This window comes from Schistocerca serialis, chromosome 1, assembly GCF_023864345.2.
Source record: "Schistocerca serialis cubense isolate TAMUIC-IGC-003099 chromosome 1, iqSchSeri2.2, whole genome shotgun sequence".
NCBI classification, from domain to species: domain Eukaryota; kingdom Metazoa; phylum Arthropoda; class Insecta; order Orthoptera; family Acrididae; genus Schistocerca; species Schistocerca serialis.
The window spans coordinates 210,589,481-210,605,102 of record NC_064638.1 but is presented as its reverse complement, the minus strand read 5'-3'; the positions used below and the strand labels follow the sequence as shown (position 1 = coordinate 210,605,102).

General features: G+C 44.0%; 1 protein-coding gene across 6 annotated transcripts in view; it reads right to left on the bottom strand.

Moving 5' to 3' along the window:
• The window catches only part of LOC126466082 (UDP-glycosyltransferase UGT5-like), a 171,620-nt gene that overhangs the window by 42,855 nt on the left and 113,143 nt on the right, over nt 1–15,622 (bottom strand). For all 6 annotated transcript variants that reach the window (XR_007585981.1, XM_050096357.1, XM_050096361.1 and 3 more), the window contains exon 6: nt 12,892–13,111. Coding sequence is in view for 5 of the 6 variants with exons in the window: in XM_050096357.1 (XP_049952314.1) it covers nt 12,892–13,111 (220 nt within the window). In the remaining variant the exon portion in view is untranslated. The remainder of the gene's footprint in view (nt 1–12,891; nt 13,112–15,622) is intronic.

Sequence of the window (15,622 nt, the reverse complement as noted above, 5' to 3'; positions counted from 1 at the left end):
TTTCTGTGATGTATAAACTTGGTTATTGGAGGGGATGAAACCAGAGCAACGCAGGAATATAGCAACTCACATTTAACTCTTGTCAAGCGCAATACATAGGAGAAACGAGCAGAAACGTCCGAGAAACCTACACAGAACAAGCACGTGAGAGCTGTGGCAGGGGGCGAAAGACATTCCGGAGGGCTGAACGGAAAGCCTCTCCAGTTTGTCTGACGAACCGGTTTCAGGCTCTGTCTCAGGCTGATACTGATCTTCGGCCTGACATGGCTGCTTGTCCTGTTCCAGAGGTTGCCCCTCAGTCTGCAAGATCCGGGCAGTTGCAGAGGGTGGGCTTACTGGTAGTTGGGAGCTCCAACGTCAGGCGGTTAATGGGGCCCCTTAGGGAAATGGCAGCAAGAGAGGGGAAGAAAACCAATGTGCGCTCCATGTGCATACCGGGGGGAGTCATTCCAGATGTGGAAAGGGTCCTTCCGGATGCCATGAAGGGTACAGGGTGCACCCATTTGCAGGTGGTCGCTCATGTCGGCACCAATGATGTGTGTCGCTATGGATCGGAGGAAATCCTCTCTGGCTTCCGGCGGCTATCTGATTTGGTGAAGACTGCCAGTCTCGCTAGCGGGATGAAAGCAGAGCTCACCATCTGCAGCATCGTCGACAGGACTGACTGCGGACCTTTGGTACAGAACCGAGTGGAGGGTCTGAATCAGAGGCTGAGACGGTTCTGCGACCGTGTGGGCTGCAGATTCCTCGACTTGCGCCATAGGGTGGTGGGGTTTCGGGTTCCGCTGGATAGGTCAGGAGTCCACTACACGCAACATGCGGCTACACGGGTAGCAGGGGTTGTGTGGCGTGGGCTGGGCGGTTTTTTAGGTTAGATGGCCTTGGGCAAGTACAGAAAGGGCAACAGCCTTAACGGGTGCAGGGCAAAGTCAGGACATGCGGGGACCAAGCAGCAATCGGTATTGTAATTGTCAACTGTCGAAGCTGCGTTGGTAAAGTACCGGAACTTCAAGCGCTGATAGAAAGCACCGAAGCTGAAATCGTTATAGGTACAGAAAGCTGGCTTAAGCCAGAGATAAATTCTGCCGAAATTTTTACAAAGGTACAGACGGTGTTTAGAAAGGATAGATTGCATGCAACCGGTGGTGGAGTGTTCGTCGCTGTTAGTAGTAGTTTATCCTGTAGTGAAGTAGAAGTGGATAGTTCCTGTGAATTATTATGGGTGGAGGTTACACTAAACAACCGAACTAGGTTAATAATTGGCTCCTTTTACCGACCTCCCGACTCAGCAGCATTAGTGGCAGAACAACTGAGAGAAAATTTGGAATACATTTCACATAAATTTTCTCAGCATGTTATAGTCTTAGGTGGAGATTTCAATTTACCAGATATAGACTGGGACACTCAGATGTTTAGGACGGGTGGTAGGGACAGAGCATCGAGTGACATTATACTGAGTGCACTATCCGAAAATTACCTCTAGCAATTAAACAGAGAACCGACTCGTGGAGATAACATCTTGGACCTACTGATAACAAACAGACCCGAACTTTTCGACTCTGTATGTACAGAACAGGGAATCAGTGATCATAAGGCCGTTGCAGCATCCCTGAATATGGAAGTTAATAGGAATATAAAAAAAGGGAGGAAGGTTTATCTGTTTAGCAAGAGTAATAGAAGGCAGATTTCAGACTACCTAACAGATCAAAACGAAAATTTCTGTTCCGACACTGACAATGTTGAGTGTTTATGGAAAAAGTTCAAGGCAATCGTAAAATGCGTTTTAGACAGGTACGTGCCGAGTAAATCTGTGAGTGACGGGAAAAACCCACCGTGGTACAACAACAAAGTTAGGAAACTACTGCGAAAGCAAAGAGAGCTCCACTCCAAGTTTAAACGCAGCCAAAACCTCTCAGACAAACAGAAGCTAAACGATGTCAAAGTTAGCGTAAGGAGGGCTATGCGTGAAGCGTTCATTGATTTCGAAAGTGAAATTCTATGTACCGACTTGACAGAAAATCCTAGGAAGTTCTGGTCTTACGTTAAATCAGTAAGTGGCTCGAGACAGCATATCCAGACACTACGGGATGATGATGGCATTGAAACAGAGGATGACACGCGTAAAGCTGAAATACTAAACACCTTTTTCCAAAGCTGTTTCACAGAGGAAGACCGCACTGCAGTTCCTTCTCTAAATCCTCGCACAAACGAAAAAATGGCTGACATCGAAATAAGTGTCCAAGGAATAGAAAAGCAACTGGAATCACTCAATAGAGGAAAGTCCACTGGACCTGACGGGATACCAATTCGATTCTACACAGAGTACGCGAAAGAACTTGCCCCCCTTCTAATAGCCGTGTACCGCAAGTCTCTAGAGGAACGGAGGGTTCCAAATGATTGGAAAAGAGCACAGATAGTCCCAGTCTTCAAGAAGGGTCGTCGAGCAGATGCGCAAAACTATAGACCTATATCTCTGACGTCGATCTGTTGTAAAATTTTAGAACATGTTTTTTGCTCGCGTATCATGTCATTTCTGGAAACCCAGAATCTACTATGTAGGAATCAACATGGATTCCGGAAACAGCGATCGTGTGAGACCCAACTCGCCTTATTTGTTCATGAGACCCAGAAAATATTAGATACAGGCTCCCAGGTAGATGCTATTTTTCTTGACTTCCGGAAGGCGTTCGATACAGTTCCGCACTGTCGCCTGATAAACAAAGTAAGAGCCTACGGAATATCAGACCAGCTGTGTGGCTGGATTGAAGAGTTTTTAGCAAACAGAACACAGCATGTTGTTATCAATGGAGAGACGTCTACATACGTTAAAGTAACCTCTGGCGTGCCACAGGGGAGTGTTATGGGACCATTGCTTTTCACAATATATATAAATGACTTAGTAGATAGTGTCGGAAGTTCCATGCGGCTTTTCGCGGATGATGCTGTAGTATACAGAGAAGTTGCAGCATTAGAAAATTGTAGCGAAATGCAGGAAGATCTGCAGCGGATAGGCACTTGGTGCAGGGAGTGGCAACTGACCCTTAACATAGACAAATGTAATGTATTGCGAATACATAGAAAGAAGAAATCCTTTATTGTATGATTATATGATAGCGGAACAAACACTGGTAGCAGCTACTTCTGTAAAATATCTGGGAGTATGCGTGCGGAACGATTTGAAGTGGAATGATCATATAAAATTAATTGTTGGTAAGGCGGGTACCAGGTTGAGATTCATTGGGAGAGTGCTTAGAAAATGTAGTCCATCAACAAAGGAGGTGGCTTACAAAACACTCGTTCGACCTATACTTGAGTATTGCTCATCAGTGTGGGATCCGTACCAGATCGGTCTGACGGAGGAGATAGAGAAGATCCAAAGAAGAGCGGCGCGTTTCGTCACAGGGTTATCTGGTAACCGTGATAGCGTTACGGAGATGTTTAATAAACTCAAGTGGCAGACTCGTTCTTCCCGCGAACCATACGCGACTGGAATAGGAAAGGGAGGTAATGACAGTGACACGTAAAGTGCCCTCCGCCACACACCGTTGGGTGGCTTGCGGAGTATCAATGTAGATGTAGATGTAGAAGAGTGTTTGCGGAACACGTAATAAGTAAAAACCACTACCTCACTAATATCGAAACTGATCTGCACAAGAGAGGCGCTCTGCATCGCGGTGTAGCTTGCTCGCCAGGTTTCGAGAGGGTGCGTTTCTGGATGAGGTATCGAATATATTGCTTCCCCCTACTTATACCTCCCGAGGAGATCACGAATGTAAAATTAGAGAGATTAGAGCGCGCACGGAGGCTTTCAGACAGTCGTTCTTCCCGCGAACCATACGCGACTGGAACAGGAAAGGGAGGTAATGACAGTGGCACGTAAAGTGCCCTCCGCCACACACCGTTGGGTGGCTTGCGGAGTATCAATGTAGATGTAGATGTAGAAGAGTGTTTGCGGAACGCGTAATAAATAAAAACCACTACCTCACTAATATCGAAACTGATCTGCACAACCTAAAACATAGAAACAGTTTACACCAAAAACTAAAAATAGAAGAAAATTGTTATGTGATACCTGCACAAAGTCTCGATGCAGCTGATATCATTACTTCCTCCCCTTTTCTTTCCTTTGTCCCCCCCCCCTTCAACTTATGCAATGTGTATCACAGTTGGAACCCAGCATGGTGTCTGTTCTTTGGACATCCCCAAAAGAATAGCCATCACGCTTCATATAATTGATTCGTCTCGATGACCAACGAATCGAAACCTTCAGTGCAGATGCACATTTACGTTCGACCTCCAATGGGAATCTAAAAATTACGAGTAGCTAACAGGAAATTTGAAATTTGAGGTAAGGACTATGGGACGAAACTGCAGAGGTCATCGGTCCCTAGGCTTACGCACTACTTAATCTAACGTAAACTAACTTACGCTAAGAACAAACACACACCCATGCCCGAGGGAGGACTCGAACTTCCGACGAGGGAAGCCGCGCGAACTGTGGCAAGACGCCTTGACTGCACTACTACCCCGCGCGGCTAGCTAACTGGGAGCATATGGATGGGGACTGCGAACAGGTGGCGCTGGTGGGAATATGGGTCGGCTGCGGACTGTGGCGTGATAGTCTGCGCATTAGTGATAACACTGTGTCCGACTGGCGCAGTGTTTAACGTCACTGGAAATCCCGGGTTCAAATCTTGCTCCGACACAAATTTTCACTCGTCACCGCTGATTCCGCACAAAGTCCCTAACTAATATAACTAATATAATTAGTTATAATATAATTAGAAACTAATATAAACTGATATAATTAGTTCCTTCCCTTCCTTTCATTTCTTCCCCGGTTGCCTTCAGTTTACATGGTAAGAAAATTATTACATACAAAAGGCTAGCCGGCCGAAGTGGCCGTGCGGTTAAAGGCGCTGCAGTCTGGAACCGCAAGTCCGCTACGGTCGCAGGTTCGAATCCTGCCTCGGGCATGGATGTTTGTGATGTCCTTAGGTTAGTTAGGTTTAACTAGTTCTAAGTTCTGGGGGACTAATGACCTCAACAGTTGAGTCCCATAGTGCTCAGACCCATACAAAAGGCTATAGCAGCAGAAAAACGTAATAAATGAAAACATAACACTTTTCACAACACAATCTTTACAGCTCTTAGAGAACTGACACAAGACACAGGACAGGAAGAACACACACACACACACACACACACACACACAGACACACACACACACAAAAGCACTCTCCCATCACTTACAGAGACATAAACATGGAACAGAAGTAGTCAGAACTCCTGCTACAATTTTCAAAACCTTCTCGCAATATGCGATAAATTCTCACGACACATGCGAACTGCAAGGTTGCATAATGTTTTGACTTTGTCCAAGGGGTAAGAGTTATGTTTCTCTGTGTTTTAAAAAAAACTGCAATTCGATCAACGAATATGAGTACATGACAAGTTACGAAACAACCTAGTGCACATCCAAATTGTATGCACAACATTACCGCAATTCCCAATAGTATAAGGCTGATGCATAAGTTCATTTTTTCGTGTTTATTAGCAAGAGCCGTCCATACATTTGTAGATGACATGCTGTATGCCGAATAAATGGCAACAAAACACAGAAAATATGCCGGAAATAATGGCAACAAACGCAGAAACCATGCTCTGACTTCAAGTACATAAGACATCATAAAACTACTCACAGAATACAATACTCGGACCAATAATGTATTGTAATAATCATACGATGCTAATTTTGCAGGTTTTAGAATGAAGCAAAACCAATTGTTGATGGCGATATTGTTGCTGAAACTAATTTTAGAAAAAAAATGGAAAATACAAAATTGTTTTGCATTAAGGTAGACACACAAACCCATACTGGCGCTTTATCCATGCTGCATACTATATGTAGCATATGCTACAGGATCGGCGCTTTCTGCAGCTTAAATCCGCATATGTTAAAAAATGAATGTATCTGTATATGTAGATTCCACATTTCCTCCTTAACCAGTGGACCGATTTCCACCAAACTTGATATACATATCATTTCCCGTCTGGAAGGAATATTTGTGGGAGTAAGAACCACATGCCTATCTAAAAGGTGCGGGTGCATGAGTTAAAAAGCTGCGCAGCCCATGACGCGCAAATACCGTTACTTTAGTCTTCCAGTATTTGAGAATGAGAGCACTTAGTGAGTTGCATCAAACTTTACACTAACATAAACCGTTAGGAAACTTTTTCTCTCTGACGACCCCCGCAAAATGGTGAAAGGACAAAAGTTTATCATTTGCTACATTTTCGAAGATCATGCAGTGAAACGGCCGCATGAAGCGTGACGTTTTAGTTTATAGCTTCTTTACTACTAGCTGTATTCCCGATACATTTTGCAGACATATTCCACTGCGTGTACCAGCAAAACCGTATTGTTGTACTACTCGTAGTTCAGAAGATGTACGCCATAAACACTAAGGCGCGTGAAAGAGCTGTCGCGCCATGGCTGACGTTTTAATGTATTACTTTTTTATTACTAATGCTATTTGCATCTCGCAGACCGTTTCCACACATGTCGCTGAATGTACTTAGAAAAATATATCATTGTACGACACACAATTCAGTTGATATGATGTCAAACACTGAGATGCGTAAAAAACTGCCGCATCATGCATGACGTTTGGATTTAGTACTTAGTCCTACTAATTCTATTCACAACACATTCTGCAGGCAATAGCCGTGGGCAAACTCCTCCAGCCCCACCTCTCCCCCCCCCCCCCCCCCCCAATCTATGTCTATCACCTCCTACCCCTCTGTCCATTTCACCCTACCACTCTCTCTGTCCGTCGTCTGCTCCTGCCCGCCCTCTCTCTTTCAGCAAACTCCCCTTCTCCCAAAGAAAACCACAACTTGGTGTGCCTGCAAATTATATCACTATAGCTCAGAAGATACGAATGTTACAAATATTTAGCTGCGTCAAAACGAAACTGCGACGCAAAGTTCGCTAGATGTGTAGGTGAGATATGTGTACAAACACGTTTAAAATATATTAAATATATGCGAGATATCTTTGACGTGTGCATTCTACACAGAGTTCGCAAAAGAACTTGCCCCCCCCCCTTCTAACAGCCGTGTACCACAAGTCTCTAGAGGAACGGAAGGTTCCAAATGATTGGAAAAGAGCACAGGTAGTCCCAGTCTTCAAGAAGGGTCGTCGAGCAGATGCGCAAAACTGTAGACCTATATCTCTGACGTCGATCTGTTGTAGAATTTTAGAACATGTTTTTTGCTCGCGTATCATGTCGTTTTTGGAAACCCAGAATCTACTCTGTAGGAATCAACATGGATTCCGGAAACAGCGATCGTGTGAGACCCAACTCGCTTTATTTGTTCATGAGACCCAGAAAATATTAGTTACAGGCTCCCAGGTAGATGCTATTTTCCTTGACTTCCGGAAGGCATTCAATACAGTTCCGCACTGTCGCCTGATAAACAAAGTAAGAGCCTACGGAATATCAGATCAGCTGTGTGGCTGGATTGAAGAGTTTTTAGCAAACAGAACACAGCATGTTGTTATCAATGGAGAGACGTCTACAGACGTTAAAGTAACCTCTGGCGTGCCACAGGGGAATGTTATGGGACCATTGCTTTTCACAATATATATATAAATGACCTAGTACATAGTGTCGGAAGTTCCATGCGGCTTTTCGCGGATGATGCTGTAGTATACAGAGAAGTTACAGCATTAGAAAATTGTAGCGAAATGCAGGAAGATCTGCAGCGGATAGGCAATTGGTGCAGGGAGTGGCAACTGACCCTTAACATAGATAAATGTAATGTATTGCGAATACATAGAAAGAAGGATCCTTTATTGTATGATTATATAATAGCGGAACAAACACTGGTAGCAGTTACTTCTGTAAAATATCTGGGAGTATGCGTGAGGAACGATTTGAAGTGGAATGATCACATAAAATTAATTGTTGGTAAGGCGGGTACCAGGTTGAGATTCATTGGGAGAGTCCTTAGAAAATGTAGTCCATCAACAAAGGAGGTGGCTTACAAAACACTCGTTCGACCTATACTTGAGTATTGCTCATCAGTGTGGGATCCGTACCAGATCGGATTGACGGAGAAGATAGAGAAGATCCAAAGAAGAGCGGCGCGTTTCGTCACAGAGTTATTTGGTAACCGTGATAGCGTTACGGAGATGTTTAGCAAACTCAAGTGGCAGACTCTGCAAGAGAGGCGCTCTGTATTGCGGTGTAGCTTGCTCGCCAGGTTTCGAGAGGGTGCGTTTCTGGATGAGGTATCGAATATATTGCTTCCCCCTACTTATACCTCCCGAGGAGATCACGAATGTAAAATTAGAGAGATTCGAGCGCGCACGGAGGCTTTCAGACAGTCGTTCTTCCCGCGAACCATACGCGACTGGAACAGAAAAGGGAGGTAATGACAGTGGCACGTAAAGTGCCCTCCGCCACACACTGTCGGGTGGCTTGCGGAGTATAAATGTAGATGTAGAAGTGGACAAATCCACGGATAAAAAGCTCATCCTAAACCCCTGGAACGATTTCAGCCAAATTTGGTACATGCATTAATGACGATCTTGAAAGTGTGGGGCTACGAACTACCACCCTTGGAGTAAGAGTGATAACGTGGAGAGAGAGGAAGGGAGGAAGAGATGGACTGAGAGGGGAAGGAGGAGATGGTCAAAGGGAGGGAAAGGAGAAGGAATTAGAGGCGAAAGAGGAGGTCGACAGAGGGGGAAGGAGCTGATGGACAGATTGGGGGAGGGGGGGGGGGGCGTTTTCTGCCAGAGAGAGGCGGGCAGGAGCAGACGACGGACAGAGAGAGTCGTAGGATGAAATGGACAGAGTGGTAGGAGGTGATATGGATAGAGAGGGGGGGTGGGGGTGGGTGGAGCAGTTTGACAGAGAGAGGGGACAAAGGAGATGGACAGAGAGGTATTCCATCTTAGAATATTTCTCAGACGTGTGGAACCCCTACCAAATATGACTACACTACTGGCCATTAAAATTGCTACACCAAGAAGAAATGCAGATGATAAACGGGTATTATTTGGACAAATATATTATACTAGAACTGACATGTGATTACATTTTCACGCAGTTTGGGTGCATAGATCCTGAGAAATCAGTACCCTGGACAACCACCTCTGGCCGTAATAACGGCCTTTATACGCCTGGGCATTGAGTCAAACAGATCTTGGATGCCGTGTACAGGTACAGCTGCCCATGCAGCTTCAACACGATACCACAGTTCATCAAGAGTAGTGACTGGCATATTGTGACGAGCCAGTTGCTCGGCCATCATTGACCAGACGTTTTCAATTGGTGAGAGATCTGGAGAACGTGCTGGCCAGGGCAGCAGTCGAACATTTTCTGTATCCAGAAAGGCCAGTACAGGACCTGCAACATGCGGTCGTGCATTATCCTGCTAAAATGTAGGGTTTCGCAGGGATTGAATGACGGGTAGAGCCAGGGGTCGTAACACATCTGAAATGTAACGTCCATTGTTCAAAGTGCCGTCAATGCGAACAAGAGGTGACCGAGACGTGTAACCAATGGCATCCCATACCATCATGCCGGGTGATACGCCAGTATGGCGAAGACGAATACACGCTTCCAACGTGCGTTCAGCGCGATGTCTCCAAGCACGGATGCGACCATCATGATCCTGTAAACAGAACCTGGATTCATCCGAAAAAATGATGTTTAGCCATTCGTACCTCCAGGTTCGTCGTTGAGTACACCATCGCAGGCGCTCCTGTCTGTGATGCAGCGTCAAGGGTAACCGCAGCCATGGTCTCCGAGCTGATAGTCCATGCTGCTGCAAACGTCGTCGAACTTGTCTTGCAATCGTCCCCATCTGTTGACTCAGAGATCCAGACGTGTCTGCACGATCCGTTACAGCCATGCGGATAAGATACCTGTCATCTCGAATGCTAGTGATACGAGGTCGTTGGGATCCAGCACGGCGTTCCGTATTACCCTCCTGAACCCACCGATTCCATATTCTGCTAATAGTCATTGGATCTCGACCAACGCGAGCAGCCCTGTTGCGATACGATAAACCGCAATCGCGACAGGATACGATCCGACCTTTATCAAAATCGGAAACGTGATGATACGCATTTCTCCTTCTTACACGAGGCACCACAACAACGTTTCACCAGTCAACGCCGGTCAGGTGCTGTTCATGTATGGAAATCGGTTGGAAACTTTCATCATGTCAGCACGTTGTAGGTGTCGCCACCGGCGCCAACCTTGTGTGAATGCTCTGAAAAGCTAATCATTTGCATATCACAGCATCCTCTTCCTGTCGGTTAAATTTCGCGTCTGTAGCACGTCATCTTCTTGGTGTGGCAATTTTAATGGCCAGAAGTGTAATAGGGAATACTGAAAGTGTACAAAAGGGTGTAGCGAAAATGGTCACGAAGAGACTGACAAACGTGAACTGGCAGACATCTGTCTTGCGAAAGCCAACTTACAAAGTTTCAAGAGCCAGCTTTAAACGAGATATTTAAGAATATACCATTATCCCTCTAGCCACCGCTCCCAGGGAGCAAGGTGAAGCAGTGGTTATCACATTGGATTCGAATTCGGGAGGACGAGCTTTCTAACCCCCGTCCAGCCCTCCAAACTTAGTTTTACCGTGGTTTTCCTATATCGCTCGAGGCAAACGCCGTGATGGTTCCTTTGAAAAGAGCACGGCTGATTTCGTTCCCCATCCTTCCGAAATCCGAGCTTCTCCTCCGTCTTTAATGTTCTCGGGACGTTAAACACTAATCTCTTCCTCCTCCGCAGCTGACAGGGAGGTATGACAACTGTGCACTGAATAGAAGGTGTAACCACACCCGTGCCCCGATTGGTTGTTGCTGTGGTAACTGTCGTGTAAACGACTATCTGTCAACCACTTTGTTATTCTTATTAAAAATGATACTCCTCCAGCTGTACTTAAAATTTCATATTTATTTGGCTATTAGTTTCGACGTTGCGTCAACGCCATCTTCAGGCCCTTACACTTAGATGATATCAATTGTGTGTGGCTGAGTACTAGAAGTCCGCGGTGAGACCAATACGTGCTCCACACGGATGGCACTAGTTACTGCCCGCCATCCATGTGGAGCACGGTTTGGTCTCATGGCGGACTTCTAGAACTCAGATGTTCCATTGGGTTCAGGTTGGGACTATGAGCAGGTCAGTCATTAAAGAAATGTTATTGTCCACAAACCACTCCCTCACAGTCGCTGCTTTATGACAGAGTACTTTGTCAGAGTAATTCAATCATCGTCTCCTTCGCATTTCTACTTCACAATCACGTCGTCGACGGTCATCTCTGGAGGATAAACAACGGCTGAAATGTCCCTCATTGATTTGTTACTCGGGTGACCTCGAACGACTAGTGAACGTACAAAATCACTAACCTCTCGTAACCGACCCACGCCGCTGTTGCAGCTTCTCTACAGACACCACTGCCTACCTCCTTTTATGTTGGCAGGTTCGCCTCTTATGACATCTAGTGGCCAATTCTGCATTACATAAAGGTGCGCAGTCACTTCTGACAAAATAGTGTGCACAGGAATGAGCAGTGCTGTTTTTCTGGGGGAACGCTGGGGGATGCGTACCCCTAAACTTTTTCGTCAACATAGTAATTTTTTTACGATGTTGAGAACTTGGAAGAGTGCCAGAGATTTATTTCACGGACTTCAATTTTTTATTTCATTTTTTCGTGTTGGTAATTGCAATACGAACGATACCAGTGTAGTTTTTGGTGGGAAAAGCGATGTCATTGGCATGCTATTAATGTAAGTTACACTGTAGTTTTATAGTTAAATAAATTTTCAGCTGTATTAAAAATTTGGTCAGTTGAAGCACGGGATACCACCTATCACCTGTGCCATTTCGGGACCCAAACAAGGTTACTAAAGATTTTTGTAGTGTAGTTTCTATTGTTGTTGATGATAGGTGTGAATGGTTTTTGTTGTATTGTGTCTTTTAGTGGTGTTTTATAGGTTAAAATATGTGTTCAGTAATATTTCCTTGTATTGTTTTGTATGTCGGAGGGTTGAGTGGACTCACCTGTTTCATTTGAGGTGTTTTATAGGTCAATTGAAGTGTACGATATCATTTTCTTTTATTGTTCAGGGGTTGGTGGGAATCACTTGCATTATTTGAGGTGATATAAGCTGAATTGTTCGATACCACATTCTCTTGTATGTTTAGGTTTCTCGGTATTGCCTGCTTCCTTTGAGCTGGAGGTCAAATGAAGAGTCCGATACCACTTTTTTTTCAGTTCGACATGTTAATTATATCATGGCTAAAAGCAGACGAGTGGTATCCCATGCTTCAGTTATAAGTAATTTTCGCTGCATTATATCCAATGTCGGATTAACCTCAATTTTTTTTTTAGAAAAAAAAGCACTGGGCATGAGCATACCTATTCCAGAACTGAAATGTGGTGCCTTACCGTTAATCTTTTCTGTTAGAAGAAATTAGAACGACTGCATAAAGAGAAGTCTAATTGTTCAAACCTGCTTCACTAAATCACTTATTTCATTTATTGGACAATTTCTAATAGATGCTGTAAACATATATTTAGATTCAAAATAGTTATACTGATAAGAGATGTGCTTCATAAAAAAAATTCTGGAGCTGGGGACAAATTCTTCACACAAAATTCGTATGACTTGAAATAAACACGTGGAAAAATATAGAACGGCACCACTAAAAAGAAATCGAATTGTTAACGTCGAAGCGGAAGAAACTTGTGCAGGCTGCGCTACAATGACATAACATGCTGCTTAATGACTGAACTGAACAAGTAAAATAATAAATAATTAGATACATTTCTTGTAGTAAGAAATCATTTTCTCACCTTTTATCGCCAAGAACGGTGCGCACGGCCTTCAGTACCGATTCTACGGAGACATCCTTGAACATCAGGCGGTATCCTATGCCAGCTTGCACAATCTTGGCCACATTGTGCTTCTGGTCTCCCATGAACGGAATTGCGATCATTGGCACACCAAAGTAGCCTGCTTCGTTCACGCTCTGCAGTCCGCCTTGCGTGATGAACAGCCGCATATTCTTATGTGCTGTGAAGGTAATGAAAGGTAAGATCAGTCGTTGAGACAAAATTTTAGTTACGCAGATTGAAAACGTAATTGGCTACAGAGCGTCCACTGAAGATGGCGCAACAGGTATAACAATACTGAGCTGCTGACTGGTGCTCCGACATTGATCATTAACTTTCGTGGTTAACGCCCTGCCAATCGACGTACCTGAGCGTGACTCAACGTTCGCAGATAGAAGCTGTGAACGGGTCAAATAGGGCGCTCGGATGGGTCGGTTGGAAGAGACGCCTGTGAAAGTGGAAGATCTGGTCAGGGACACAACATGACCATGGCGTTTGGGCTTTATTTTACAGGAACTATTCACTGAAAATATTTGATTTTTGCCTTACTTGTAGCGTTATATGTCAGCTCCGAGGCGAAGTGCCCATGATCTCGCTCTTGACCATTCTTATTGTGATGTACACATTTTAGTAAGGCACTACGCAAAGCTCAAAAGTTTGCAACGAAAATTAGGGGTGGCTATGATTTTGCGGTTGGTGCGTATTGCACCATATGTTGCAGCGTATGAAATTTAGCTAACATGTTGAATTTTTGTTTAGACTTGGGAGGCGGTCTCTATGTGCCTCCGATCTCTAGAAAATGGATCCCATGTAGCGCGCGGGAATGAAACACTCGCAACATCTTTCATGTCTCCTAAACTGCTCGAAACATCGAAACGAAAGTTTGGCGAATGATAGCACACAAGGAGGAGAGTGTTTTGCCAGTTCTTAAACACACAGAACTTCCTTTTCTATATATCAATACTTACGCATATATCAATACTTATACTTCCCTTTTTATTTATTTCACTACAGAGACTGTAGTTTTTTAAGAGCTATCGACAGCTAGCGAAACAAGAGCTTACTAGTATGAAAACAAACATGAAATTTCTTCTTTTATGTTACTGCAAACCGACACTATGAGGTTTTCCGTAAGCTATTGAGCCTTGTGATTGCCAATTACTTGTTTAATGAGGCACTCGGTTTCGGAATTCTGTCGCAATAGCTGCTGTGAGAACACCTGTGGAGATTATCCCTTCCTAAATTTTTGTAACAGATCGTACAGTTACGCCAGCATACTAAGCAGCGAGAAGATAACATCCTTTTTTTTTTTTTTTTTTTTTTTTTGTTACTGCCTTGCTTCTTAATCACATGTTTTCATAATATTCCTTGCTTCCTTATTCACTACCCTCTGCCCCTTCTTGCGATCTGAAAACATCTAACATTCTGCGTGGTTTCTGCTTGTTGTAAGTCGTGTGTCCCTACCACTTTCGCGCAACGACGCTCTGAGCGTGTTTTTTAGGGAATTGACTAGTTTTAACCTGGGACCTGTTGCTGGTAAGGAAACGCCAGACCACACATGACATGTAGAGTTCGGAAGAGTTCAGTGAGACTAGCGATGATATAATCAAATACTTAATGATTTCAGCGTCAGCTCCACTGCACTCCCTGTAAAAGAATCTTAATACTAACTAAACTTAGTGGAAGGGGTTCAAGGCTTTCCTATTTTTAGTTAGCTGGTAAAATAACGTCGAAAAAGAAGTTAAGTTTACCATTGGAATTTTTATTCTACTCACAAAACATTGTTTATAAATTGCACTATTGATAAAAGGAAATATTTTAATACAGGATGATAAAAACCAACTGCGTTCAACAAAAATGTGAACGAATATTCCCTGAATGGGTTTCCAAGTTATATAATGGATCGAAGGATGACCTATGCCATATCACATCTATAATCTAGGTTTAAGTTAAGTTTCATAAAAGAGAAAACTATCAAAATGGTCTACAGTGACCATCAAATTATCTTTAATTACTTATTTAACTTGTTGTAAATTACAGTGGCTGACGTGGCTTCTCAATAATTATATAACAGAAAAATCATCGCGTTTCAGATTTTAACTTCTAATAGCAAATGTGAATACCACGAAGTTTAATTGACGATCGACACTAGTATTACGTAAAAAGGGGTGTAACAGATGAGACTTCTGCAGTTGTGAGTGAAGCTTTATGCTTTGTTATGCGGCATCGCGTGCGTTCATTACCTTGTCGTCAGGGGGGGCTGCGGCGCAGCTCCACACACCTCGCCGTTTCGGAAGCAACTCTTTCTAACTTCTCCTCACTACAATTTACCGAAGTTGGTTTAAGAAAAGCTATCTGGCTGTGTTTTCAACTGACCAATCAGGGTCTCAATGTTAACCTTAAGCTCCGCCTACAAAAATTCTGTCTGTCCAATGAGAAACGTTATACTTTTCGTGGTGGGACAATGTTTTTAACGTTTGCAACGTAACAGAGACGCGTATAGTCTCACGCTAAAACTTGCAACTGGTGTGGCCCTTTTAGTGTTGTCGTAAGATCTATATTCTTCTGGAGGGCTCTATCTTTTAACATGGGCTGGGGGTGGTCTTGACGGTCGGCTGGCGACGTGGGTGTCCGTCCCTTATCGTAGGGCCTTCTAGCTTAACACGGTTCTGCTCTCGGCTTCTGTTCTCGT